The following is a 27,259-nucleotide window of genomic DNA, read 5'->3' as shown; positions in this document are numbered from 1 at the left end:
GGAAGCCATCCATTGTATACAATTGACAGTTTATTGGTCACAGCGGTCACATGACACTGGCAACGGGCCAGTGTAGTGATATGTAATCGGCTATGTACAGATTGTGCAGCCCATTTTGACAGGATGTTATATGACGCCCCGTCACAACAACGAGTGTCCTGTCCGGCTGTCAATCTGCTATAGGCTGGGCGGGAAGGTGTTAAGTAAACAGAGTTTATTTGTTGGAAAACAAGATCTGTCAGTATATGGGTGACTAAAAAAAAAAATGTAACATTTTGTCCTGGATTGCATGCAAGTTTACACACAAGATTAAAAAGCATGACTTCAGGATCCAGTCCTGGCCAAAAATATTGGCACCCCTGCATTTCTGTCACATTCCACTCAAAACTGGACAAAATTATTGGCGCCATCAGTTTAATATTTGGTAGCACAACCCCTTGGTACAGGAAGCGCTCAATTTGTTACTTTTTCTATCAATGAGTTTCCTTCACCTCTCTATGGGAATTTTGGACCACACATCCACCCAGGATAGCAGCTCCACCACCCAGCTGTCATTTATCTATAGGCCGGGAGGGAGACAGTCAAATATGTCTATCAGGCTTACCTTGGTTGCTCTGCTTAAAAAAGTCTGTTTTTATACAGTGTTCAATAGCTAAAGCTCAAATTTACACAATACACTTTGTGAGGCTGCAGTAAAAAAAAAAAAAGACAGGAAAACCCATAATATTTTCTTTTTATATTTACTTCTTATGTTTAATTCTTTTGGTGGGATTCTATTAAAAATTGGCAAAAACTGGTTTAAACTATTACTAAAAAAAACAAAAAAAAAACAATTACAGTTTCCATTTTAGAATTGTGATTCCTTTACTTCATTCCCAATCACTCAGTTTTGTATATTGTTTAGTTCCATTTGCTACATCCATTCCTGTCTAGACATCATTTTTTGAGGTTTGTATGGTTATTCTGTATAACTGCATCCAGATTTAGATCATTCATTCTTTTATAATACATTTTTTTAGTTTTACCAAGCCATAATTGCCGCATCCAGATTACCGAATATGGAAATTTCCTAACAACCATGGGGCGGCTTATAGTGGATCGCCAAAGCTGGATAGTTCTCATACTGATGGAGTTTTCAAACGTTACTTCTGTATCCGGAAAGCTTTTTATCATGGACCTTGGAGCTAGCGTTGTTAACTTTATAAGTAACTACAGACCTAAGATTGGGGGTCAGTAAGCTATGCTTTCATTAATTCAAAACTGACATTTGCATGTATTTATTGCACCGAAAGGTATAGCTAAAAGTAGGGTAGTGACTGCAGCAGGACAGTACTATGGGATATTCAGGCAATAGATCTCAGTGCTACAAACTCATTGAAAGGCTAAACCTCTCCTTCCCTGTGGAATGCCAGCTCAAAGATCTGGGCTCCTGTCCACCCTCCAAGCCCATCAAACAAGCATACTGTAAGTGCTGGAACTAGTTACAGTCCTTAATGTCCTTTATTTCTAATGCATTTTGGCTATACTGCTTTAATGATCTCTATAATTAAGGTGGTATAGCAAAATGCTTTAGCAGTTGGATGTTTGCTGAGTTTTACAATTACAGTGGTTGTAAACCCTTATCCAGTAAAGTGACTGGGCTCAGGCGATACACCATGAAACAAAGTCTCCTACATAAGTTGTACCTGTTTATCTGCAGTATTCTCTGCTCTACATCTGTTCAAAGGGCAGAATTTTATAAAGCTTGACTGAGCTTTCAGCAAAAAGAAGGTTGACTGCTGAAGTTACACACTGCAGAGCTCAGTGAGGAGAGCTGGTTGGAGGGAAGTAACACCCCGCTTCACACAGGAACAGAGACGAGGCTGCCCATCACAGGCTGTGTGCTGGAGTTTCGTCCCCTGATACTTTTTCTTTTTTTTTTCTCTTGGTTTCAGGAAAACTTGTCAGAAGTGACTCATGCAGATGGCAGAGGAATGGGGTAGCAGACAGAAATGACGCTTGGTGCTCTGGATTGAGATAAGATCACACTATACCAGTGGTGGGCAACCTTTTTTTTCAACTGAGCCAAATCTCGCCAAAACCACGATTGAAATTTATTTTGAGAGCCACATTTTTAAAACTGAAAATACATCCCCCATATAGTAATTCATCCCCCATAGTAATTCATCCCCCCTATAGTAATTCATTCCCCATATTAATTCATCCCCCATATTAAGTCCCCAAGTCCCCCCTGTGTCAATTCACTTACCTTTGCTCCGCGCGTTCCTCTCGCCGTGTTCCCGCACCGTTCTGGTCTTCAGGGCGGACTGTGAGAGGAGTTCGTCACGCTGCCCCGCCTACATCCTGACAGCTGCAGAGTCCTGAATTTTGGGGCGGCTGCCCGAGAGGAGGGAGGGGAGCGGGCCCCCGGCACACAGAAGAGCCGCATTTAAGTTTGTAAAGAGCCGCATGTGGCTCGCGAGCCACTGCACTATACTGTAGAGCAGCCTTTCTCAATCTTTTCAACACAGAGGAACCCTTGAAATAATTTTCCGGCTTCAGGGAACCCCTTCTAAAAATGACTATAACTACATCTTATGAAGAATGCTCCCTACACTTGTGGTGATTGGTAAGAATTAAACTGGCCTTACACGTATAGATTTTTGTTAGATAATTTTCATTGATTTTCGTTCAAATCGATGTTTGTTTTCTACCACAGTGATGGGAAAATTCGAGGGACAGGAAGGAAAACTTTTCTCAATCAAAGGAATTTTTGGCCAGTATATGTGGTTATCATTCAGAAATGACAATCATTTTAAACTGGAATGTTCAAAGCAAAAGACAATTTTCGAGCGACATTCATTCATCCAATGTTTAAAGAATTTTTGTACGAATATTCTTGTCCAAAAATCTACTCGTGTATGTCCAGCTTTACCCTCTTACAGATACCTAACAAAAAATATGTCAATGGTGTCTACAGAAACCTATCTGAGTGGCAGAAATTGCTCGAGGAATCCCTAGCAACCTCCTGGAGGAACCCAGGTTGAGAAACCCTGCTATAGGGAAATGCTTTGCTCATATTTCACATTTCACAAGAATTTTAGGGATTGTAACCTTTTTCAGCAATTTATGCTTCTTTACCAGATCTCAGTGATCGAAATGCAGAAAAGCCTTTATTAAAGAACAGTTCAAGAAAGTTGTAATGCTCACTTGAAGCAAACCTGTGCATTTCCCATATAGGACATAGCAACAATCCTGCTCAACGGATAAGTTCACCTTTGCAAAATAATAAATAAATGCACATAGTTTTTGCAGGTAAAAAAATATAATATAAAATATATATATATTGAAGGAAATAAGTATTTGTAATCCTGCTGATTTTGAATGTTTACCCACTCACAAAGAATTGATCAGTCTAAAAATCGAATGGTAGATGTATTGTAACACTGAGAGACAGAATAGCAGCAAAAAATTCAAAAGAAATGCATGTCTAACAAATTATGCACTGACTTGCATGTTCATGAGGGAAATAAGTATTTGATCCCCTATTATTCAGCAGGATTTCTGGCTACCAGGTGTCTTTCATACAGGCAACAAGCTGAGATTAGAAGCAGTCTCTTAAAGTAAGTGTTCCTAATCTCATTTTGTTACCTGTATAAAAGACACCTGTCCACAGGAGCAATCAAACAATCAGATTACAAACTCTCCACCATGGCAAAGACCAAAGCGCTGTCCAAGGATGTTGGGGACAAGATTGTAGACCTACACAAGGCTGGACTGGGCTACAAAACTATCGACAAGCAGCTTGGTGAAAAGGTGACAACAGCTGGTGCAATCATTCGCAAATGGAAGAAACACAAAACAACTGTCAGTCTCCCTAGGTCTGGTGCACCATGCAAGATCTCACCTCGTGGAGTGTCAATGATCATGAGAACAGTGAGGAATCATTCCAGAACTACACGTGAGGATCTTGTCAATGATCTCCAGGCAGCTGGGACCACAGTCACCAAGAAAACAATTGGTAACACGCTACACCGACAAGGATTGAAATCCTGCAGTGCCCGCAAGGTCCCTCTGCTCAAGAAAACACATGTCCAGGCCGTCTGAAGTTTGCCACTGAACATCTGAATGATGCAGAGGAGGACTGGTTGAAAATGTTGTGGTCAGATGAGACGAAAATGGAGCTCTTTGGCATCAACTCAACTCACCGTGTTTGGAGGAGGAGGAATGCTGCCTATAACCCCAAGAACACCATCCCAACTGTCAAACGGTGGTGGAAACATTCTGCTTTGGGGGTGTTTTTCTGCTAAGGGGACAGGACAACTGCACCGCATCAACGGGATGGTGGACGGGGCAATGTACCATCAAATCTTGGGTGATAACCTTCTTCCCTGAGCCAGGGCATTGAGAATGGGTCGTAGATGGATGTCCCAGCATGACAATGACCCAAAACACATGACCAAGGCAACAAAGGCGTGGCTCAAAAAGAAGCACATTAAGGTCCTGGAGTGGCTTAGCCAGTCCCCAGACTTTAATCTGATTGAAAATCTGTGGAGGGAGCTGAAAGTTCAAGTTGTCAAACTTCAGCCACCAAACCTTAATGACTTGGAGAGGATCTGCCAAGAGTGGCCAAATTCCCTCCTGAGATGTGTGCAAACCTGGTGGCCAACTGCAGGAAATGTCTGACCTCTGTGATTGCCAACAAGGGATTTGCCACCAAGTACTAAGTCATATTTTGTGAAGGGGATCAAATACTTATATCCCTCATGAACATGCAAATCAGTGCATAATTTGTTAGACATGCATTTCTTTTGAATTTTGTGTTGCTATTCTGTCTCTCAGTGTTACAATACACCTACCATTCGATTTTTAGACTGATCATTTCTTTGTGAGTGGGCAAACATTCAAGATCAGCAGGGGATCAAATACTTATTTGTGTGTGTGTGTGTGTGTGTGTGTGTGTGTGTGTGTGTGTGTGTGTGTGTGTGTGTGTGTGTGTGTGTGTGTGTGTGTGTGTGTGTGTGTGTGTGTGTGTGTTACAATCACCGGCCACTTTATTAGACACGCCTGTTCAATTGCTTGGTAACTGAAATCAGCCAATCACATGGCAGCAACTTACTGCATTTTGGAATCTAAATGTGATGAAGACGACTTGTTGAGGACCAAACAGCATCAGAATGTGGAAGAAAGGGGATTTAAGTGACTTTGAACATGGCATGGTTGTTGGTGCCAGATGAATTGGTCTGAGTAATTCAAAAACTGCTGATCTATTGGGATTTTCACGCACAACCATCTCTAGGGTTTACAGAGAATGGTCCAAAAAAGAGAAAATATCCAGTGAGCAGCAGTTGTGTGGACAAAAATGCCTTGCTGATGTCAGAGGTCAAAGGAGAATGGGAAGACTGATTCAAGATGATAGAAAGGCAACAGTAAGTCAATATGAACTGAAAACCCTGAGGAATGTTTCCAACAACAACTTGTTGAATCTGTGCCACAAAGAATGAAGGCAAAAGGGGGTCCAAACCGGTACTAGCACGGTGTACCCAATAAAGGGGCCAGTAAGTGTATATAGCAGGTGAAATAAGTACTGAACACATCACCATTTTTCTTGGACAATATAGTTCTAAAGATGCTATTGATATGAAACTTTCACCACATATCAGTAACGACCCGTGCAATCCACACATACAAAGAAACCAAAACAAATAAGTTCAGAAATTAAGGGAAACCACATGTGATTCAGACATGAATTGCACTACATCCCTGTTCATATCACATGCAGAAAAAAAATTGGTATCAGCAAGTACTAAAAAGTATAGGTACGTATACCTGTTCTCAAAATACTGGTATTGGTGTAACCCTAATTACTACCCTCACTAAATGACATTTTCTGGATGTGTGTTGGCTTACTTTAAATTGTAAACAAGCCAGCAGCTATCCCAAGTGTTGTAATAACCAAGTATTGTCAACAACAGGAGAGGATCATTGTGACACAGGCTATGATTGTGTTGTTGGGTCACTCTCCTTGATTGAAGATGGATCTACATCACTGGGCAATGTGATTAACTTTAGATTTACATTGTAGGACTTTTTTTCTTAATAAAACATTTTGCAGCAGTGTCTGTTTTTACTTGCTATTTTTTTTTTTAAGTGAATGAGTTGCAAGGGCTACTATGTACTCCATACTCATTCATGTAAAGGGAAGAAATGAATATCTGGTTCCCCCCTTCTTTGTAGATCCCCACATCCATGGGCCAGGGATGTGGGGATGAGGTCCTTCTTCCTGTCAACATGGGTACAAGATGTCTTGCCAGGCGAAGCTCCCATGGCAAGGCACCTTCCCCACGGGTATATAGCCTGCTAGGGTTGAGGGAGAGGGTGCACACTTGCTGCCCTTCCATTTCCTAGCCAGCCAGACTGCATGCCTGGATAAGGCCTCGGTATAAAATTGGGGTTCACTATGCTGTTTTTTTTTTTCTCCGGAGTCCCCCTCAAAAATGTGTCCATCAATCGTGTTCTCCATTGATGTCAGGGGTGTCAAACTGACGGCCCTCCATCTGTTGCGAAACTACATGTGCCATCTTGCATCTGCCTGTGGGAGTTATGCTTGTAACTCAACCTTGCAATGCCTCATGAGACTTACAGTTCTGCAGTTGCTGGAGGACTGCCAATTTGACACCAGTGATGTAGATCTGTCAGTCATGGTGAGCACCCTACTGGCACAAACACAACAACCTGTGCCATGTCTGTCCTAGCCCACCAGAGTCCTGCTACAAATAACAGTTCCCAGGTACACCATGCGCTGGTATACAGATTCTCTGAGCTATTTAAAGAAATTATGTATTTTAAATGTTGCATTCTAAGACTTGCTAAAAGAGATCCAGATAAGTGCTATTTAAAAAAAAAAGAATTGCATTAATGCTCGTCTCCAATGACAGTGCATAGCAACCCATGCCCTTTTTTTTTAAGCTAACCTATTGCCTCTGAAGAAGGCCTGGAAAAAAATAAAAGATTTGGACTTCATTGGGTGTGGGCAATATGTTTGGAGTTTGGACTTTTACGAGTTTTATTTGAATTTCCAGTAAACCAAACTTCGCTCCGTTCGTTCATCACTAGTAGGAAATGGCAAGTACCAGAGCCAGGTATATACCAAAAGCAAAATCAGAGCAGATATGCTGTATCCAATGAATACATTTAAAGCTGACTTCCTGGTAAAGTCCACATACACTAAAATGCATAGCTTTTACTTGTCAAAAAATGTACAGTATGTATGTTCCACCAGTTTTGTGATCCAGGCATTTCTATTGGACTGCATAGCCAGGATGGTGACCTCTCTACGTTAAGCTATAAACCCTGCTGACTGAACAATGAAGTCAAAGCAGTACACTTTGCTTTCTCCTTTTGTAAATATGGCTGTTGACTGGCAGTGCTGTGTAAAGCACTAGACCAGGGGTAGGCAACCTGCGGCTCACCAGCTGTTGAAGGACTACAAGTTCCATCATGCCCTCAAGTCATAGCTGTAACTGTCATTTTTGTAATGTTGCAGTGCCTCATGGAAAATGTAGTTCCACAACAGCTAGAGAGCCGCAGGTTGCCTACCCCTGCACTAGAGCCTTGATTAGCCCACAATGCTGCTTTTGAAAGGATTAAAGAAGGCTAATAAGGGATAGATTCAGAGACTTATGCAAATCTCTATAGGGCCCCATTCACACCTGAGCATTTTGAAGCTCAAAGCTCCAAAATGCTCAGGGAGAAAAAAAAATCAATTATTCTCTAGGGTGGTTGTTCACATCTCCACTCCAAGTTGACAGAAGCCAAACACTTGAAGATCAAAAACGTTTTGGAGCTACTTCTGTAGCTTGATTTGGGCAGATTGATGCTGTTTTTGTTCTGCATAGACATGTATTAAAATGCACAATTTGTTTTGTTTGTTCGTTTTTTGTTTTGTGCACATGTTCATGTGTTTTGAGTGTTTTTGAGTGTTTTTCTGCTCAAATGCAATAATTACATACTTATAGATAATAATAAATAAAATAAATAATAATCATAAATCAAGCAATAAAAAAAAATAATAAATAATAAATAAAATAAATAAATTAACCCCTAACCCCCAACCCTAACAATAAATGATAATTAAACCCTAACAAAAATAAATAATAATGATACCTAAAATATATAATAAAAATAAATTAGTTAAACCCTAACTCCGACTCTACCCTAGCCCTAACCCCTGACTCTAACACTAACCCTTACGAAAAAAAGAATATAAATAAATCATGACTATTAATCAAAACATGATGAAAAAGCTGAAAAACATGGAATAAATGATGAAACTGAAATTTTTCTCTATTGGCTAAAAAAAAAAAAGCGGCAAAGCTCACAAATGTTTAAAAATGCTGCACAAAACACACACATAAAAGCACTCTACAAAACGCTCAAAAATACAATGCTCAGGTGTAAACCAGCCTAAGCATACATTTACCAACAATGTATGTGTGGCGTTTGTTTATAAGTGCTTGGAGATCAACTTTATTTGCAAAAATGTTTATGATTGCTGCAAAACAACTTCAGTTTTCACAGTTTTTCTGGACTTACTTGGAAACAAAGCATACCACCTCGTATCTTTTTACCAACCATGCTCAGCGGGCATAAGTGAAATTTTTTCACAAACTCTTTAATATTTGGAAAAGTTTAAAAAATACACACACTTTTTTATGAAATGATAGTAAACTAAAATGCACTTTATAACATAAAATATTTGTCGATTTGTTAAACAGTTTTAGTGCTATTTGGAGTGAAGTGAAAACTGTAGCGCTTTATAAACTCATCCTTTCAAAATACAAATAAGTACCATACAAGCTTTTTGGATTCACATCCAGTGCGAAAACTGCATAACTTAAGTATTTACAAAATGTACATATAAAACTAGTAGAAAATGCATTTTAATACAAATATTCACAATTTTCTTAAGAGCTTTTACAGACTATACAAATATTCATATGAAAATATAAAATTTAATGTATAAATACAAAATGGCTTTTATTATGGTTTTATGTTTTTCCAGATTGTAATTGATTTCAGTGTTTTGTAAATTTTGGTAGAGAATGTGCACACTTGAAAAGTTAAACATAAAGAGACTCTGTCATCAAAGTCTCAATCAAAGCTTTCTCTTTGGAAGGAAGTGAATACGCGTCTGTTGACCACACTATGGAACATCACTCCATTGAGAAATCAGTAGCTGAATTCCTCCATAAACCACACAAAGGTTCCTCCTACCAACCTGCATTATCACTGTGTCCTGTAGGAGGAAATTCCAGCCAGATGATTTTTCATCAATGTATCTACTGTGATGCAGACTGTGCAATTCACAGGAGAGGTGAGTATTCACTTTCTTCTTTACAGGGACAGCTTTGGCTTTGGCAGCTGTTGCTTTAAAGTCAACTTCCAGTCAAATTCTAATGAAACCTAAACCTACTTCCAACCCCATTGTAAGACTATTCTATCTACCTTCTTGGAGAAAAGATGCCTATACATACCTGTTCTGAATTCACTCTGGTTCGGTCACATGAATGTGTCCCAGTGCAGGTTTCAGTGTAGACAGGCAGAGACAATGACTGCATAGCAGTGGCGGAACTACGAGGGTCGCAAAGGTTGCACTTGAGACCGGGCTCTGGAGTTCTTCCACTTTAGGGTTGCTGGCTGCAGTTGTAAGCAAATCGTGTCTATGATACTATTTCACACTGGCCAGACCCAGCACTGACAGCCCGCTCCTCCCTGTGCACAGTCGGGACAGGAGAGAGAGAAATCTGGACCTGCTCTTCCTCCTCACAACCATCTCCTATGTATGCCTGCGGCCCTGCCCATGGCAGCACTGTGCTCAGAAATTGCATGAGTGGGTGGGAAAGCCCAACAGTCGAAAACATTCCCCTACAGTGAAATTCTGCAGACTCTGAGGTAAGGGTGGGAGGGGGGGCTCTGGTCTAAGGAGGAAAGCTGTGGACTATAATGTAAGTGGGGGCACTGGTTACCAAAACCCCCTTATATCAGAGATACCCTGTATACCTGTCTGCAGTGTTCCCCCTTATATTATAGTTCTCAGTGTTCCTTCTTAAATCAGAGTTCCCAGAGTTCTCCTTTACACCAGAATCTGCAGAGTCACCCCTTAGAGTGTAAGGGAACTCTGCCAGTTCAGATGTAAGGGTAACTGCAGATTCAGATGTAAAGGGGAACTCTGCAGATTCAGATGTAAAGGGGAAACTCTGTGGACTCTGATGTAAGGGGGGACTCTCGTGATTAAATCCATATGATAAGAAATGGTATTTAATTGCAAAATACAGTATATGTATATTAAAAAAAAAAGTTGATGTGTGCCTCTAAAGTGTTGGGTTTGGCTTGAAGAAAAGGTGCCAACCCTAAACAAGACGGCAGGAAGGGTGCCTGCTGCAGGACATGTGAAAGGGTCCTGCTGCAGGACCCTAATAAAGGACTCCGGGATTGGTGGAAAGGGCACTGGGACTAGGGGTCAGGGGGGCCCTTCATGGTTTCTCGCATTGGGGCCCTGAAGGTTCTAGTTACACCTCTACTGCAGAGCCTGGGTGGCATCCGTTGTCGTCTGTCTCTCCTCTATACTGAAGCCAGTGCTAGGACTAGTCATGTGACCTGACTAGCTGCAGAATAGATACATATAGGCAGGGTAGATAGAATGGTTTTAGAATGGGGGAGGGAATAGATTTAGACATAGTTGGAATTTGACTGAAATTCCACTTTCAGCATTAAAAGAAGCTCCAATGCATTTTAGTGAGGTTATCTTCAATAAAATATAGTAAGTACTTCTCTGCAATGTTGTAAGTGTCTCTGCACACTGTAATAGTGCTCATACTCTTTATGTAGCCCTACTGTTGTGCTTGTCCTGGTCTTTAACAGACTTGGCCATATCAAACTGACAAAATGTGCAGATATTGACATACAGTACCACTAAACTGCATTTCTGGATTGGTGTGAAGAGCAGTACAATGGTTATATAATAAATGCATTATACAGATACAGTCATCACATTGTATGCTATCATTTCATAGTCTGAGTAGTATTTTTGTTTTCCCGTGTATGCAGTAGTTACTGAATAATAGATCAAATATATAACTACTCAATTTATAAATAAATTATCTATTTGTACCATATGTATTAATTGAGGGGACATCTATTCTGCTTTGATTTTCTCATTGTAACAGCTAGTTTTTTGGTGAGACAAATGAAGTTATTGAGATACATAATTAAATTAACTTTTTAACATGGCCAAAATGAAACTGTGGAATCTGAAGATTCCTGCATTCACACAATTTAATGCTGGTCTAGTTCTGAGTGTCAAAAAACCTGTGGTACAAACAGGGGCGGACTAACAACTCATGGGGCCCCCCGGGCAATAGGTGATCATGGGGCCCCTGTGTCCTTGCCCAAACTCAAAAAAGCCTATGAAAAAGGTACCAGGGGCATCTCATGGGGCCCCCTACTGACCCCGGGCCCTCAGGCAGTTTCCAAATGGTCAGTCCGCCCCTGGGTACAAATGTAGTGGTATGGTGTCCAGAAAGGACATCGATCACTGCACTGCATGGAAAGCGTTACGCAATGTACTGTCTAAGCTCTCCACATACAACCTCATGACTTGTTCACCTAATAATCAATCAGACATTCTCCTATTCAGGTATTCTGTTATGGACCGTTGCTCTAAACAGCTTAAATGGAGCCTTCTACAGGTATGACGGCACTTTTAGACAAATAAGCCTAGCAAATACCGTATTTTGACCATTTCAGCATTTCACTGGAAAAATGCCCATTGATGCTAGCAATTGATCTGAAGGGTTAAAAGTAGTGCTTTTGGATATTGAGCAAATTTGTAATACCTGTATCAGTGGTGGCATAACTATACCTATATGGCTGATTTTAAAGAATAAGTTTACCTAACGGGACAGGTTGCATGTTCCACCTGTTTTTAGGCTCCTACAGCAGCTCCCCCCCCCCCCACCTCTCTGTGACAGCGGGATGGCGATCTTCTGCCTGGACCCGCTGTCACAGTTTGAAAAGATTGCGGCTATGTAGTGCACCGCCCACATGGCAGCATCATTCATTCAAACAGTTCTGTGCATGAATGCCTACAAGTACCATCAGCCTTTGCAACTGATGGCTTGTAATTCAAAATGAGCTTCGAGGGCACTGCTGAGCACTCTCATAGTCCATTGAGCTTCCTGAACTGCCTACCTGTATTGGAGGTATGGGCAGACAGCTACCCTGGAGAGTGCAAAATCTGGTACATGGTAGCCAATCAGCTTAACTTCAGTTTCTTCAATTAAGCTTTGAAAAAAAATCCTGGAAGCTGATTGGGTTCTATGCAGAGCTGTACCAGATTTTACACTGTTCAATTTTAGTAAATCAACCACTGACAGTCTGCAAGAGCCTTTCATTGCACTAATGATCTGCTGATTGGGGGTGCATGCTTTCTGTTTCTGGGCTCCTAAGAAAAAAAAATACTAAATGCACATTCTTTTACCTGCAAAAAAATACATTTTATTATTTATTTTTTATTATTATTAAAGGAGAACTTATCCTTTAATACATTATAATTAGGGCACCATAATTTTTTTCCATTAGCTGCTTAGCTGTGTTCTTAATGTACTCAGATATGGTTTTGTTGCAGGCTGAATTGGGTTCTTTTAGATTTTTAAAGTGTCGACTTACTAAAACTGGAGATGGCAAAATCTGGTGCAGCTGTGCATGGTAGCCAGCTTCATGGTAGCCAGCTTCTAACTTCAGCTTATTCAATTAAGCTTTGACAAAAATAACTGGAAGCTGATTGGTTTCTATGCAGAGCAGAACCAGATTTTGCACTCTCCAGTTTTAGTAAATTAACCCCTATGTTAGACTCCCAAGCCCTGAGTGTGGTAAACACCCCAATCAAGGCCAAAAAAAGCCACCGCAATCTCTAATGGCCAAAATAGTCAATGAGGTTGTAGGATGAAACCTCTGCTAATGGACATGCTTAGTTTTTGAATAGTTTTGTTGATCCCCCACACAAACCCGCTTTGGTTTACTGTGTCTTGATTGGCCAGATTTGACCATTTCTTGTCTATAGGCACACTTGGCCTCATATACAGCTGGAAATTTGGAATTATTGCAACCCTGGGAAACCAATATTTATATTCTATCTATCAAAATATAAATTAGCTAATGTTATCCATCTGTAAAAACTTTATAGCAGAGATTTGAAGGTTTCCTTTCTCCTAATATGCATATACCAGACTCCAGGGATATTTAAAAGCCATTGCATATGCAGTGTGCGACCTAAACCTGAGCTGAGAACATGAGAACAAAGGGGATCACAGCAGATTATCTATTGCTACAGTTTTTGCTCCTTTAAATTAGACTATTTTCCACTGATCCAAAAGTGCTCAAACTCTAGGCCCAGTTCTATGCTATGATGATTATTATCAGCAGTGACCAACAAAAGGCAAAGATAACAGTCACATGGCTGAAATCCCAGTCATTATAGCACATGCGTTTTGTCACTGTATAGCGGTTTCTTAAGGCATTTCTCTTTCTCTGAGTTTGTGTTTGTCTCATTATTCTTATTTACAGGTATGGACATCTGTCATACTCTCACATCGTCTACAGCGCACATAGCAGCACCACACAAATTTACACTCACATCTTTCCACATGTCTAACTACATGTGTGTTATATCCTCGTCCACAGCAGAGTAGATTACAGCCATCCGGTCCCTCAGAAGTACGATTACATTCCCTCCCATGAGTTCCTGAAATGCCCAATTTCCGGTCTTCCACGCAGTAGTTTGGGGAACGATTGGTATACACAAGATCCTCTTTTCTGATGGGAATCTTTCGATGATTCTTCTCTTTCCTTCGAACCTTTCGTTTCAGTCTGTCGGATATCTGAATGCCGTTCTCATATTTATCCTTCAAGTAACTGCCAATCTTTTCAAATGAAGACATGGATTTCCAGCATGTTTTTACAGCACAGGACCCAGAGACTCCATGACAGCGACAATCCACAGTCATAAGCTTAGCCACTGCCTAAGAAAGAGATATGTCTACAATAAGTACAGTATATAAAGTGAATAATGTTACTGCAAGATTCTGAAAAAGTGTACACTGTACATTATATAGTATATTTTGTGTACTGTATATATACCTGTAGATCACATTGTGTTCTTTATACAACAGATTGTCAGAGGTTTTCATAGGTTCCACTCTGAAATATAGTCCCCTCCAACTAGTGCGGGCCATGAGGGCAGCGTCTGCTCAGGCACAGCAGTCCATTAATTTGAATGGACTGTTGTGCCACGTGTCCTGCACAAAAAAGGTGCATGTACTGTTTAAAAAATCAACTGGGAAACCGCGTGGTATTTTTGATCTTATGGTTTCCCTGCGGCTTCCGCACCCTCGATTGCGCTATGAATTGAGGAGAGTGGAGGTGCCATTCAGAATGAATGGTTGTCCTCCTCGGATTGCATGAGCATGGCAATTCAGCTGCAGGTGGTTGCAGGAACAGGTACGATTCCTGCACCCGAAGGCAGCCTGCAGGGCTAGTGTGAACCCAGCGTAAGCAGGCCATTTCTCCTTATAGGTTTATGAATGATGCATATATGAATTGTATCAGGTAGCTCTTTAACCCGGATTATAAAATGTATTAAGAAATTATGTATCATTTTGTGTGTCAATTGTAACTGTACGTACCATTGTGTCAGAGCCATGGATAAGGGGGTACCACCAGTCCTCCTGTACAGGGCCCAGTCCTGCAGGGGGGCCCAGGCAGCTTGGTGAATTAGACATGGGCAGGGAGAGTGATCGGCATGGCAGGAGGGGCAATTACTGGAACTGATCCCCTGTATGGCTCTCTGGCAGCAGCTGAAAGCTGGCTTCTTCTCTCCCTCCCGCTTGCTTTCAGCTGCTGCAGAGACAGCCATACAAGGTGTCTGTTCAAGTAAATGCCCCCCCCCCTCACACCCATCACCCTCCCTTTGCACCATATGTTTCCCCCTGCTGCCCAAGCCCCCCTGTGTGCCCCCACCCCCACAGTGCTGCCGGCTTCCCTCCTCTCCTTCTGAATGACAGTTGCAAGCACACAATAGGACCCTTCAGGATGGAGAGTGGGGAAAGGGTCCGGTAAATATGTCACATTTACCATCCCCTACCTTTCCTGAACATACACAATGAGTGATTTACCGATCACTCACTGTTCATTCATAAAGAATAAATGGTGTTTTTTTCTTGGGGGGGTAAGGTTGACTGTATGGGGTGTTTTTTAACAGCAGCCCTGCATTGTGTTACCAAAGGCAAAGAGGCTGTTCACTTTGCCAAGGAATTTTCTCTTAGCTCAGTGAATGTGGTGAAAATTCACTTTGCAAAGAATAACCAATCACGTAAAAAGGAAAAAAATAAAGAAAAACATCCCCTTCAAGTAGAAAAAAAATACAAATGTTAGCATTCACTTTGTACAATATATTAAAGAAGAGGTATGGCTAAATCTCCTATGGCCCTACTTTGTTCTGCATTCCTGTGACCTGTATTTAGCTGACAGTGGGTAAAGTCCGCCGTCGGCTGTCATCACTCAGCCAGTCCAGGCTCTGGAGAGATCCCAACTTTAATGCTGGGATCCACTAGTAGCCTAGATTGGCTGCTGGCTCAGCCTTTCAGTGACTCACTGAGAACCTGAGCCAGCCGCTTCTTCCCCTTCAGAGCTCGGCACACCAGTGAGTGCTGGAGAGGCAGAGCAGACAGCTGGTGACTGACAGTCCCTGGCTCTCTGCACAGGGAAGACTGAGAACAGTCCTCAGTCTAGAGCAGGGGCGGACTGACCATTTGGAAACTCGGGCACTGCCCGAGGGCCCGGGGTCAGTAGGGGGCCCCATGAGATGCCCCTGGTACCTTTTTCATAGGCTTTTTTGAGTTTGGGCAAGGACACAGGGGCCCCATGACCCCTATTGCCCGGGGGCTCCATGAGTTGTCAGTCCGCCCCTGGTCTAGAGATGGTGGGAGAGCAATGCCCATCCACCTAGGTGAGTATGTATGCTTATTTTGTTTAAATCCCATACTTCTTTTTTAACATCTACACTGCCTTGAAAAATTATTCATTGCCCTTGAAATTTTTCACATTTTGTCATGTTACAACCAGAAATGCCCCCTTTACTCTAATACCCCTAACTAAAATCTAGTGGAACAAATTGCCTTCAGAAGTCACCTAATTAGTAAATAGAGTCCACCTGTGTGTAATGTCATTTCAGTATAAATACAGCTGTTCTGTGAAGCCCTCAGAAGGTTTGTTAGAGAACATTAGTGAACAAACAGCATCATGAAGGGCAAGGGACACACCAGACAGGTCAGATCAGGGATAACGTTGTGGAGAAGTTTAAAGGAGGGTTAGGTTATAAAAAATATCCCAAGAGCACTGTTCAATCCATCATCCGAAAATGGAAAGAGTATGGCACAACTGCAAACCTACCAAGACATGGCCGTCCACCTAAACTGGCAGGCTGGGCAAGGAGAGCATTAATCAGAGAAGCAGCCTAGAGGCCCATGGTAACTCTGGAGGAGCTGCAGAGATCCACAGCTCAGGTGGGAAAATGGTGAAAAGAAAGCCATTGTTGAAGGAAAGGCATAAGAAGCCCCGTTTGCAGTTTGTGAGAAGCCATGTGGGAGACACAGCAAACATGTGGAAGAAGTTGCTCAAGAAGGTGCTCTGGTCATAGACCAAAATTGAACGTTTTGACCTAAAAGCAAAAAGCCATGTGTGGCGGAAAACGAACACAGCACATCACCCTGAATACACCATTCCCACCGTGAAACATGGTGGTGACAGCATCATGTTGTGGAGATGCTTTTCTTCAGCAGGGACAGGGAAGCTGGTCAGAGTTGATGGGAAGATGGATTGCACCAAATAGAGGGCAATCTTAGAAGAAACCCTGTTAGAGTCTGCAAAAGACTTGAGACTGGGGCAGAGGTTCACCTTCCAGCAGGACAACGACCCTAAACATACAGCGAGAGCTACAATGGTTTAAACCAAAGCATATTAATGTGTTAGAATGACCCAGTCAAAGTCCAGAATTAAATCCAATTGAGAATCTGTGGCAAGACTTGAAAATTACTGTTCAAGGACGCTCTGCATCCAATCTGACAGAGCGTGAGCTATTTTGCAAAGAAGAATGGGCAAAAATGTCACTCTCTAGATGTGCAAAGCTGGTAGAGACATCCCTAAAAAGACTTGCAGCTGTAATTGCAGTGAAAGGTGGTTCTACAAAGTATTGTATATTTATTTGTAAAAAATGTTGAAAACCATTTATCATTTTCCTTCCACATTACAATTATGTGCCACTTTGTGTTGGTCTATCACATAAAATCCCAATAAAATACTTTTACGTTTTTTGCTGTAACATGACAAAATGTGGAAAATTTCAAGGCGTATGAATACTTTTTCAAGGCACTGTATATTACAGTTATTCATAATAGCATTACACTGCATGGCACTAAGAGTCACCTAGAGTTCTTTATCTTTTTGAAGTATTTATCATGCTGTCCTGTGCACACCTATAGTCAATAAACTCCTTTCTAACATCTAATATGACATATATTATCCAATTTATCAAAGTTAGCAGGTCTCTAAGAGACACATCTGTTGATTTCAAGTGTACTGTAAATTGTTTCTTCCAATGTTCTTGAAGGTTTATAGAACACAGGCTGAGCTGATGGTGTGCACCTGGAGAACACACACAGTGTAATATACACACATCACAACACAATAGATGCAATCATTCCTGTCCATGATATAAAACATTTTTCACAGACTTTGCCTACGTCACTGTAAAACTTTGTGTTTGTAGCTGGCATGATATAACCTTGGAGCTGTTCACTGCATGCCCCAACTGACATATAACACAATGCAGTCATATTTAGAATTAAACATCTCTTGAGCCACTACAGCCCTCACTAGTCCACCAGAGCCAACTCTACTGGTTGTGGTTATAAAACAGGAAAGTATGCTTGTATATTCTTCCATTATAGGGTTTAGACCTTGTTATACTAGCTAGTTGCCATTAGGTATATCTCTAGGCCAAACCTTCTTCTTTAGTTTTGGATAAAGCTTGAAAGGGTTAGACCCTCTGTCAAGTTCCTATCGCTATCTGTGTCTTTTTATCTGTATTAGTAAGAATAGACTTCCTCAAGAGTTAGTTCTGGCCAGCTCAGTGGATTGCTTTAAAAAAGGCCTGGATTCTTTCTTGGATACACAGAATATAACTGGGGCGGACTGACCATTTGGAAACTCGGGCACTGCCCGAGCGCCCGTGGCCAGTAGGGGGCCCCATGAGATGCCCCTGGTACCTTTTTCAGAGGCTTTTTTGAGTTTGGGCAAGGACACAGGGGCCCCATGATCCCCTATTGCCCGGGGGCCCCATGAGTTGTCAGTCCGCCCCTGAACTGGACACTAACATTTATAGGTAAAGTTGATGCAGGGAATATCCGATTGCTTCTCGTGGGAACAGGAAGAAGATTTTTACCCTGCAGGAGCAAATTGGATAATGCTTTGCTGGGTTTTTTGCCTTCCTCTGGATCAACTGTGGGTATAGCATTAAAACCTTTTTTTTTTGTTGAACTAGATGAACTTTTTTCATCCAGACTATGTAACTATGTACTGGTGACCATTGTCACAAAGAAAAAATGAAAGAGAAAATCCATGATTCTAGAGTTGTCTTCAGAAAAATAGGTAATTGGGGATCTTTCAGTGGGGACACCTGTTTCAGGGACACATTTAGGAGATTTCCTTGAACTTTGTGTTGCTTATATGGGACAGGAATTAGAGAGGAATTTCCCCAATAGAACCAGACAGCAAAAAACCTGGCTGGGTTTTACCCCTTCCCTATCTTATCCAAAATTTTAAAAAGTTTTGGCTATAATAAAAATATATTAACTTTGTGAAAAGTTCATTTTTAAAAATACATTTTTCTAATATAAATATGTAGGCCTTTATTGTGCACCTGTGTTTGAAATGCTACTTGCCTGGTTGTTAAAGTTATCCTCTGGATTCAATGCTTTATATACTTTGTACACTTGTTCAATTGCTTGGTAACACAAAATGCTAATTAGCCAATGACATGGCACCAACTCAATGTATTTAGGCATCTAGACATGGTGAGGACGACTTGCTGAAGTTCAAAACAAGCATCAGAATAGGAAAGAAAGGGGATTTAAGTGACTTTGAACGTGGCATGGTTGTTGGTGCCAGATGGGCTGGTCTGAGCATTTCAAAAACTGCTGATCTACTGGGATTTTCACGCACAACCATTTCTAAGGTTTATAGAGGATGGTCTGAAAAAGAGAAACTATCCAGTGAGTGGTAGTTGTGAAAATGCCTCGTTGATGTCAGAGGTCAGAGGAGAATGAACAGATTGGTTCAAGATGATAGAAAGGCAACAGTAAGTCATGTCAATATGGACCAAAATATCTGAGGAATGTTTCACCTTGTTGAATCTATGCCATGAAGAATGAAGGCAGTTCTGAAGAAAAAAGGGGGTCCAACCTGGTACTAGCAAAGTGTACCTAATAAAGTGGCCGGTGCATGTAAGTCACTGATCCAAAAAAGCATGCATATGAGGAAAGTCAGAAGTGCCCAGTTGCATATTTTTTGGATCATTAACCTTAACCTCTTCACGCCGGCCGAACGCAAATGTGCGGCCTCCCGGCGTCTGGGCCCAGATAGATGCCAAGCGGACATTTGTGTTCTATTAAAAAAGAACATATGTGCTGAGAGTGCGCACCCTGCGCGCTCCCTGCTCATGTCCGGTACTCACAGAAAGGTCTCCTCTTTTGATCGGGACCTTTCCCGATCATGTGACCGCCGTGATGGCGTGTCACAGCAGTCACATGATCCTAACCCCCGCCCCGCCTCCCGGCATCTGAAACCCTTAAAGTGTTGGGAGACGCCGACATGAAGGGGTTAAATATTAAAGCTGTAGAGCCAGCATTACAGATGGAAAATTAGCATTTATCTAATGAGAAGTTAGCAAAGGCAGTCTCCATGTTTCTCCACATAAATTAATCCTATTCCTATATTCCTACTTTCATTCAGCTTAAATTGTTCTGTAATGTTGAAGACTTTCACTCCTGTTAACTTTATAGCTATAAATGCTGCTATATATTCCTGATACTTATTAGTGCTAAATAAGCTCCAACAAAACCTGTTGAACATTATTAATTACTGCTACTAACTATACCAAGACCTGGATGAATGAAATCCTTCTTCAGTGTTTTCCTTTAGGCCCCTTTCACATGGACGATCCAATCAGGGCCTCTATTCTCCTCTATGGAATGTGTCCGTTTACACCCGCTGATATCCATTCCGATCCAATCCTCCAAAAAGAGATGGATGGCATTCCCCTTCCATTCATCGGATCAAATGGCAGTTAGATGGAAACGGACAGGCGGTCTGTTTCCTTCCGACCGCCCATAAAGGACAGGGGGCTGTGTCCGCTCTGCATAAGTGTAGCAGACATGGACCTGTCATCTGCCTGCTCAGTGGGGATCAGCAGTCAGATCCCCCGCTGAGCAAGAGAGTACACTGACAGGTCTGCCACATTTGAAATGGGCCTTAAAGCTGAACTTCAGGTTTCTGCCTCTTTAAAATGGTTTCTTTGGACCAAGCTGGACCTTCACTAACAGATGCGTCAGCGCTGTATAAACTGTGTGCAGCATCAGCATCAGCTTAGTCCAAACAGTTTTAAAGTGACAGAAAGCTGGAGTTCAGCTTTAACACATACAGTATGTATAGCCAACCATTTTAAAACTTTTTTGGATAGAGAAGGAAAGGAATAAGACCCCTGTAAGTTTTCTGTGGTATTTGTGTCCCTGCTGGGTCATTTCACAATATTAAACCTGCAAGTCCTCAAAGTCCCATACCATACAAAAATAGTAATAGAAAATGGGAAGAGTCGCCGGTACATATTAAACTGGCCTATCCAACCTAGCCAAATTAAAAAACCTGGTTTAGAGTCCACACCACGTTATAACCTGTAAAAATGCTATTTCTGGGAGCAGTCCAGTACTACCAAATGAAAATGACAAAATTAGAAACTAAACTTAATTCAAAATCATGAAAGTGATAGTGCTTATATAGGCAAATACAAAGTGGGCTGCATATCTGTTAGGTTGGTGGCTCAGATATCTGTTTGTGTTGAAAGATTGGTACCACCAGAAGTGTGGTGGCATCAGGATAGACTGTGGAGTGGAGTCTATGCCAGGTTTATTTATCTGGTTAGGTCATTTCACTCTCTTTATTATAAAACAGGAGGTGAGAGTAAATCTTCCAATGGGAACACATTTTCCGGCAACTACTATCTTAGAGAGAAATTCCCATCTCTTTGTAGAAATTTCCTCTAATGTCCTGTTGCAGATCCAGGATAGGAAGTGAAGGGAAATCTCCTTAAATATGATACAGTCAGCATAAAATAAACCAAAAACAGTTTTCACCCTTTTCTACCCTATCCAAAAATATTGAAAGAAAATTATTATTAAGTACGGTATATCTAAAGACAAAACCTTTTTTTTAGTTTTGGATAGAGTGGAGAGGAAATAAATCACCTGTCAGGTTTTATTGCCATCTGTTTCCCTATTTGGAAGATTCCTCCTCTCCATTTTTCCTGTTTACTGTGATTAGCAAAAGTGAAAGTAAAATAATGGAGGGAAAATCTTTCAATGTTCACACTTGTTCTGGTGACAACCAGGGATCCCCTCACTTTGGAGGGATTTCCTCTCGTTTCGGTCGTTTTCCCAGTCATAACCCTCCCCAACTCTATCCAAGAAATAAAGGTGTGTCTTTAGTTCTACTTTAAGTTGGATATTTGAATATATATAGGGCCCTTTAACAGTTGTGCAACTTGGAAAAGTTGGGTGTGGGTAATTTAGTCAGTCAAGGTTTATAGTTGGCACAAACAAACCAAAAAATTGTTATTCATACACAGTACTGTACTTTAATTTCACCTTGCCCTTTTTTTTTTTTAATCTCATTCTTTAGGAATGGATAGGACTGAACTTTCAAGCCTGACAAAAAGAAGGAAAATTTACATTTTCCAGTTTTACAAGAAAATTTAAAGCACAATATGTACTTTCATAAGGCCAGTACACACAATAACGAACGATCGGCTGATTATCTGATCATTAGTATAGTGCTTTCGACAGCAGATTCTGACTTTTTGAGTGACAAAAAGCGAGGGTGCAAGCTAGAATAATTTTATTGTCACGTGAACACAGCGTCCGATTTTCGTTTAATATGTACAGTAACTATTTGGAAATAATCAAATAGAAAAAAATGCTCATGATTAGAAGCATAAAACAACCCTACAGTTCCTCTGCTACTATGCTAGGACATAGCTATGTTTGCTTTTGTCCGGCAAGGATTTTCTTACAAGTCATTACCATTCTGACTACATCATGATATGAACTTTCATGGAAAATCAAACGATCAGTGTAATTTTCTCATCTTGTGTACTAAGCTTTGCTTTCTTTATCATGTCCTATCCTGTGATGTATTTACTGTAGATAGACAGTAATACATACCAGTCTCCCAGCTTCATTATTATGTAGGTGCATTGCACTAAGTATATCAGACTCAGAAGAGTTTTTATAAGGGGCATCCAGGAATTTCCTGCTGAACCACATTCCATACTGAAGATCATCTGAGCATCCTCCCCAGTGCCAGCCTTCACTGGCTGAGCCACCGTTCTGAAGACTTGTGTCACACGAGCATTCCGTCATATTGCCAGCACTGCACGACCGGGTCACAGAATGCACCAGACCTGCCGCTGTCACTGCCGAGATGAATGCCGTCTCCTTGGTACCTGAAACAAGGTTAAGTTTAGCTATATTTATATTGTAAATAATGAAACTTAGCCATATGTTCATTCTTTGTTAAAAAAAAAAACAGTCTATGGAGATACATAACCATCTTCTTGCTACAACCATATTTATCATGTCTTTTTTTCAACAGTGGGACTTTGTGGGGTCTTCTTGCAGATAGCTTGGCTTCACATAGGCGTCTTCTAATTGTAACAGTACTCACAGGTAACTTTAGACCTTTTTTGATCTTCCTGGAGCTGATTGTTGGCTGAGTCCTTGCCATTTTGGCTATTCTTCTATCCATTCGAATGGTAGTTTTTCACTTTCTTCCACGTCTTTCAGGTTTTGGTTGCCATTTTAAAGCATTTGCGATCATTTTAGCTGAGCAGCCTATCATTTTCTGCACTTCTTTATATGTTTTCCCCTCTCCAATCAACTTTTTAAGCAAGGTATACTGTTCTTCTGAACAATGTCTGGAAAGACCCATTTTCCTCATAATTTCAGAGAGAAATGCACTGTAAACCGCATGTACAACATTTGCTGCCTTCCTTCCTTAAATAAGGGCAATAATTGCCACCTGTTTTTCAAAGAATGAATGACCTCACTAATAGAACTCCACACTGCTATTATTTTGAACATGCCCCTTTCAATTAGTGATTCAATTACACAGAATCAGCAGCATGCATGTCATGACTGTTGGGTCTGTTGGACTTCTATTACTCTACTACACCTGCTAGTAAATTATTTGCCATGTAGAAATATAATTTCTACCAAAAACAGTGATTGATCAGGTTAGTGATGTCTGACTGCTATTATTTTGAACACAACTGTATATATATATATATATATATATATATATATATATATATGCAATGTGAACACCGTCGTGAGGCTTGCACTTTCTAGAGTAAACCAGACAATGTGTAGAGGAATAGAAGAGAGAGAGGTGCGCTAGACTAAGTGTAGTAAAATGGTAACAGTTTATTGCACACAAGATTTAAAAACTCACAAGATGTGGGTATATATCAGGCATCAGGAATAAGAGGGAGGACGTCATCTTGGCTGGACATCAGGAGAGGACGGCTGTAGTGCCAGGGGCCAGGATTCTCACAGTGGCTAGCGCTCTAGGCCTGATATCCTACGCTCCCTCACCCACATCTTCAATCTCTCCCTCTCCTCAGGCACTTTCCCCTCCCCTCTGAAACATGCACACATCACCCCCATACTTAAAAAGCCCTCCCTGGACCCCAATGACCCGAACAACCTCAGACCCATCTCCCTGCTCCCATTTACATCTAAACTCCTCGAGCGCCTAGTCTACACCCGCCTATGCTCTCACCTCAACGACAACAACCTCCTCGATCCCTTACAGTCCGGCTTCCGTCCCCTACACTCCACCGAAACTGCCTTACTCAAACTCTCCAACGACCTGCTAACCGCCAAAGCTAATGGACACTATTCAGTGCTCCTACTCCTTGACCTCTCTGCGGCCTTCGACACAGTCGACCACCCCCTCCTCCTCAAAAAACTACACTCCCTCGGCCTCAGAGATTCTGCTCTCTCCTGGATCTCATCCTACCTGTCACAACGCTCTTTCAGCGTTACCTATAATGCTACCACCTCCCCCTCACTCCCCCTCTCTGTTGGGGTCCCTCAAGGCTCTGTCCTCGGGCCCCTTCTCTTCTCCATCTATACCTCCTCCCTTGGCCAACTCATACACTCTCACGGCTTCAACTACCACCTCTATGCCGACAACACACAAATCTATCTCTCAACCCCCCACCTCACCCCCTTGGTCTCAGCCCGAATCACACACCTACTGAGCGACATATCAGACTGGATGTCGCTCCACTTCCTTAAATTGAACCTCTCCAAAACCGAGTTTCTTGTCTTCCCCCCAGCCCGGACACCACCCCCCATTGATTTCTCCGTCACATCCAACAACGCTACCATCAAACCCGCCCTGCAGGCCAGAGTACTGGGTGTCATTCTGGACTCCAACCTATCCTTCCAGCCCCAAGTCCAATCTTTAACAAACTCGTGCAGACTCCACCTCCGCAACATCGCCAAAATCCGCACGTTCCTAACCCCAGAAACCACTAAACAGCTCATCCACTCCCTCATCATATCACGACTCGACTACTGCAACTCCCTCCTCACTGGCCTGCCTCGCCGCTGGCTATCCCCTCTTCAGTCCATCCTGAACACGGCTGCCAGACTCATTCACCTTTCCAACCGCTCTGTCTCCGCCACCCCCCTCTGCCAATCCCTCCACTGGCTTCCGATTGCGCAACGGATCAAATTCAAAATCCTAACGCTGACGTACAAAGCTGTCCACCATACTGCCCCGAACTACATCACTGACCTAATATCCAAGTACCGCCCAGCACGCACACTCCGCTCCTCACAGGACCTCCTTCTCTCTAGTTCCCTGGTCTCCTCCTCCCATGCCCGCCTCCAGGACTTCTCCAGGGTGTCACCCATCCTCTGGAACTCCCTGCCCCAACCCATCAGATTATCACCTACTCTCCTCTCCTTTAGGCGCACCCTGAAAACCCATCTCTTCAGGGAAGCCTACCCCACCCCCTGCTAACTTGCCTCCCTCCTCCACTCTTCCTACCACTCCATCCCCCACAGCTATCTCCTCCTGTGCCACCACCCCCTCCCTCCTAGATTGTAAGCTCGAAAGAGCAGGGCCCTTGATCCCCTCATGTTTTGCATTGTATTGGTATTGTTCTGTCACATGTTCTGTCTCCCTTTGTAATGTACAGCGCTGAGCGAACTATTGGCGCTTTATAAATACTGTATAATAATAATAATAATAATAATAGGCGGCTTCCAAAGACCATTTTACTACACTTAGTCTGGCGCACCTCTCTCTTCTCTATTACAGATAACAAACAACATACACATTGTGCTGCAATTGTCAGGAGCAGGAGAATTTATCTTGGGTTGATCTTTGTTGGTGAGCAAAATGCACCTTTGCTTGTGTAGACAAAATCCATGGTGTTATTCAGCATTTTGTGATTTACTAACATTGAAAGTATGATCTATCAGTTATAAATGTAAATGATCATTTAAAGGAGAAGTACAACCATAGCTCTTTTGGCTGTACTTCTCCGGGGATCACAACAGTGCAGTTTGTTCTGCACTCCTGTGACTCGTTTTCAGCTGACAGAGGGCTGAAGCCGGCTGATGTCACTCAGCTGGTCCAGGCTGGGGAAAGATCCCCACATTAAAGCTGGGATCCACCCCAGAGTCTGGAGCGGCACTTGGCTCAGCCTGTCAGCAAGAGCCTGAGCCAGCCGTTCCCTCCCACTCCACTGCCCAGCGCCCCAGTGCTGCAAGAACTCAGTGATCAGCAGTCATGTGATCACCGAGTCCTCACCAGTAGATCTGGAGGGTGGACAAATGCGGCATCGGGCACCTAGGTAAGTATGATTTTTAAAAAAACTAAATCTCATACTTCTTTAATTATTCTGAATCACAATTTATTTTCTGACACACATGCAGATATTTGTCCTATAAATCAGAAGCAATTGACAAAATTATACTATGACCGACTGGCTTATCAAAATTGATCACAAGGTCACCTAACCGATCAAAGGAAAAGTCTAAAGTTTGTGATTTTTATTCAATTTGATCAGTTTAGTCTCACCTAATGACTGATTATCATATTGGTAAATCCATGGTGACCATAGAAAGTATAGAAGGATATGAAGATCTGCTAATGCAATGCTCTCTTACTTCTAAATGTATGTTGGAGTACCAGATGAGTAAATTTGTAATTGTTGATGGGACTAAACACAGATTCAATGTTTATCTATAGCCAAAAACTTTTTTTAAAATATACTTTAAAAGGATATTTTATTTTATGTAATAATTATCTTAGCTATTTACACTGTTTGAAATCAGTACAGTCATTTACAATTCCATTTACATCCATACCAGGTAAAGACTGACCATTTGGAAACTCGGGCACTGCCCAAGGGCCCGGGGTCAGTAGGGGGCCCCATGAGATGCCCCTGGTACCTTTTTTATAGGCTTTTTTGAGTTTGGGCAAGGACACAGGGGCCCCATGATCCATTATTGCCCGGGGGCCCCATGAGTTGTCAGTCCGCCCCTGATCCATACACAGTCATGTGTACTGTCCCTTTGTTCGTCCTGCAGTCAGTGTTTCTCATGCAGTGTCATTATGTCCATGTACAAGCACTATTTTTACATACAGTCTCACTATACCTATTTCTAGCATTTGTTCACAGTAAGGCCTCAAGCACACTGGATGTACACAGCAGAGAAAAAAAAACACTGCTGGTGCATTCAGAAGCAGTGGCATTTCGCAGAAAAAATGCTTGGCATGTGAAAACGCTTGATCATTAAATTATTATTCT

The 27,259-nt window shown here is 41.9% G+C and overlaps 1 protein-coding gene across 1 annotated transcript in view; it reads right to left on the bottom strand.

Moving 5' to 3' along the window:
* Positions 1-8,699: 8,699 nt before the first annotated feature.
* WNT16 (Wnt family member 16) overlaps positions 8,700-27,259 on the bottom strand; it is a 43,198-nt gene continuing 24,638 nt past the window's right edge. The window contains exons 3-4 of the mRNA XM_089672111.1: positions 22,590-22,870; positions 8,700-14,060 (exon numbers count right to left, since the gene is read on the bottom strand). Coding sequence (XP_089528237.1) covers positions 13,596-14,060; positions 22,590-22,870 — 746 coding nt within the window. The 3' untranslated portion in view covers positions 8,700-13,595. The remainder of the gene's footprint in view (positions 14,061-22,589; positions 22,871-27,259) is intronic.

Source organism: Staurois parvus, unplaced genomic scaffold (assembly GCF_062004578.1).
Source record: "Staurois parvus isolate SC_StPar_1 unplaced genomic scaffold, SC_StPar_1.0 ptg000120l, whole genome shotgun sequence".
Taxonomy (NCBI): domain Eukaryota; kingdom Metazoa; phylum Chordata; class Amphibia; order Anura; family Ranidae; genus Staurois; species Staurois parvus.
This window is presented reverse-complemented; position numbering and strand designations above follow the sequence as displayed.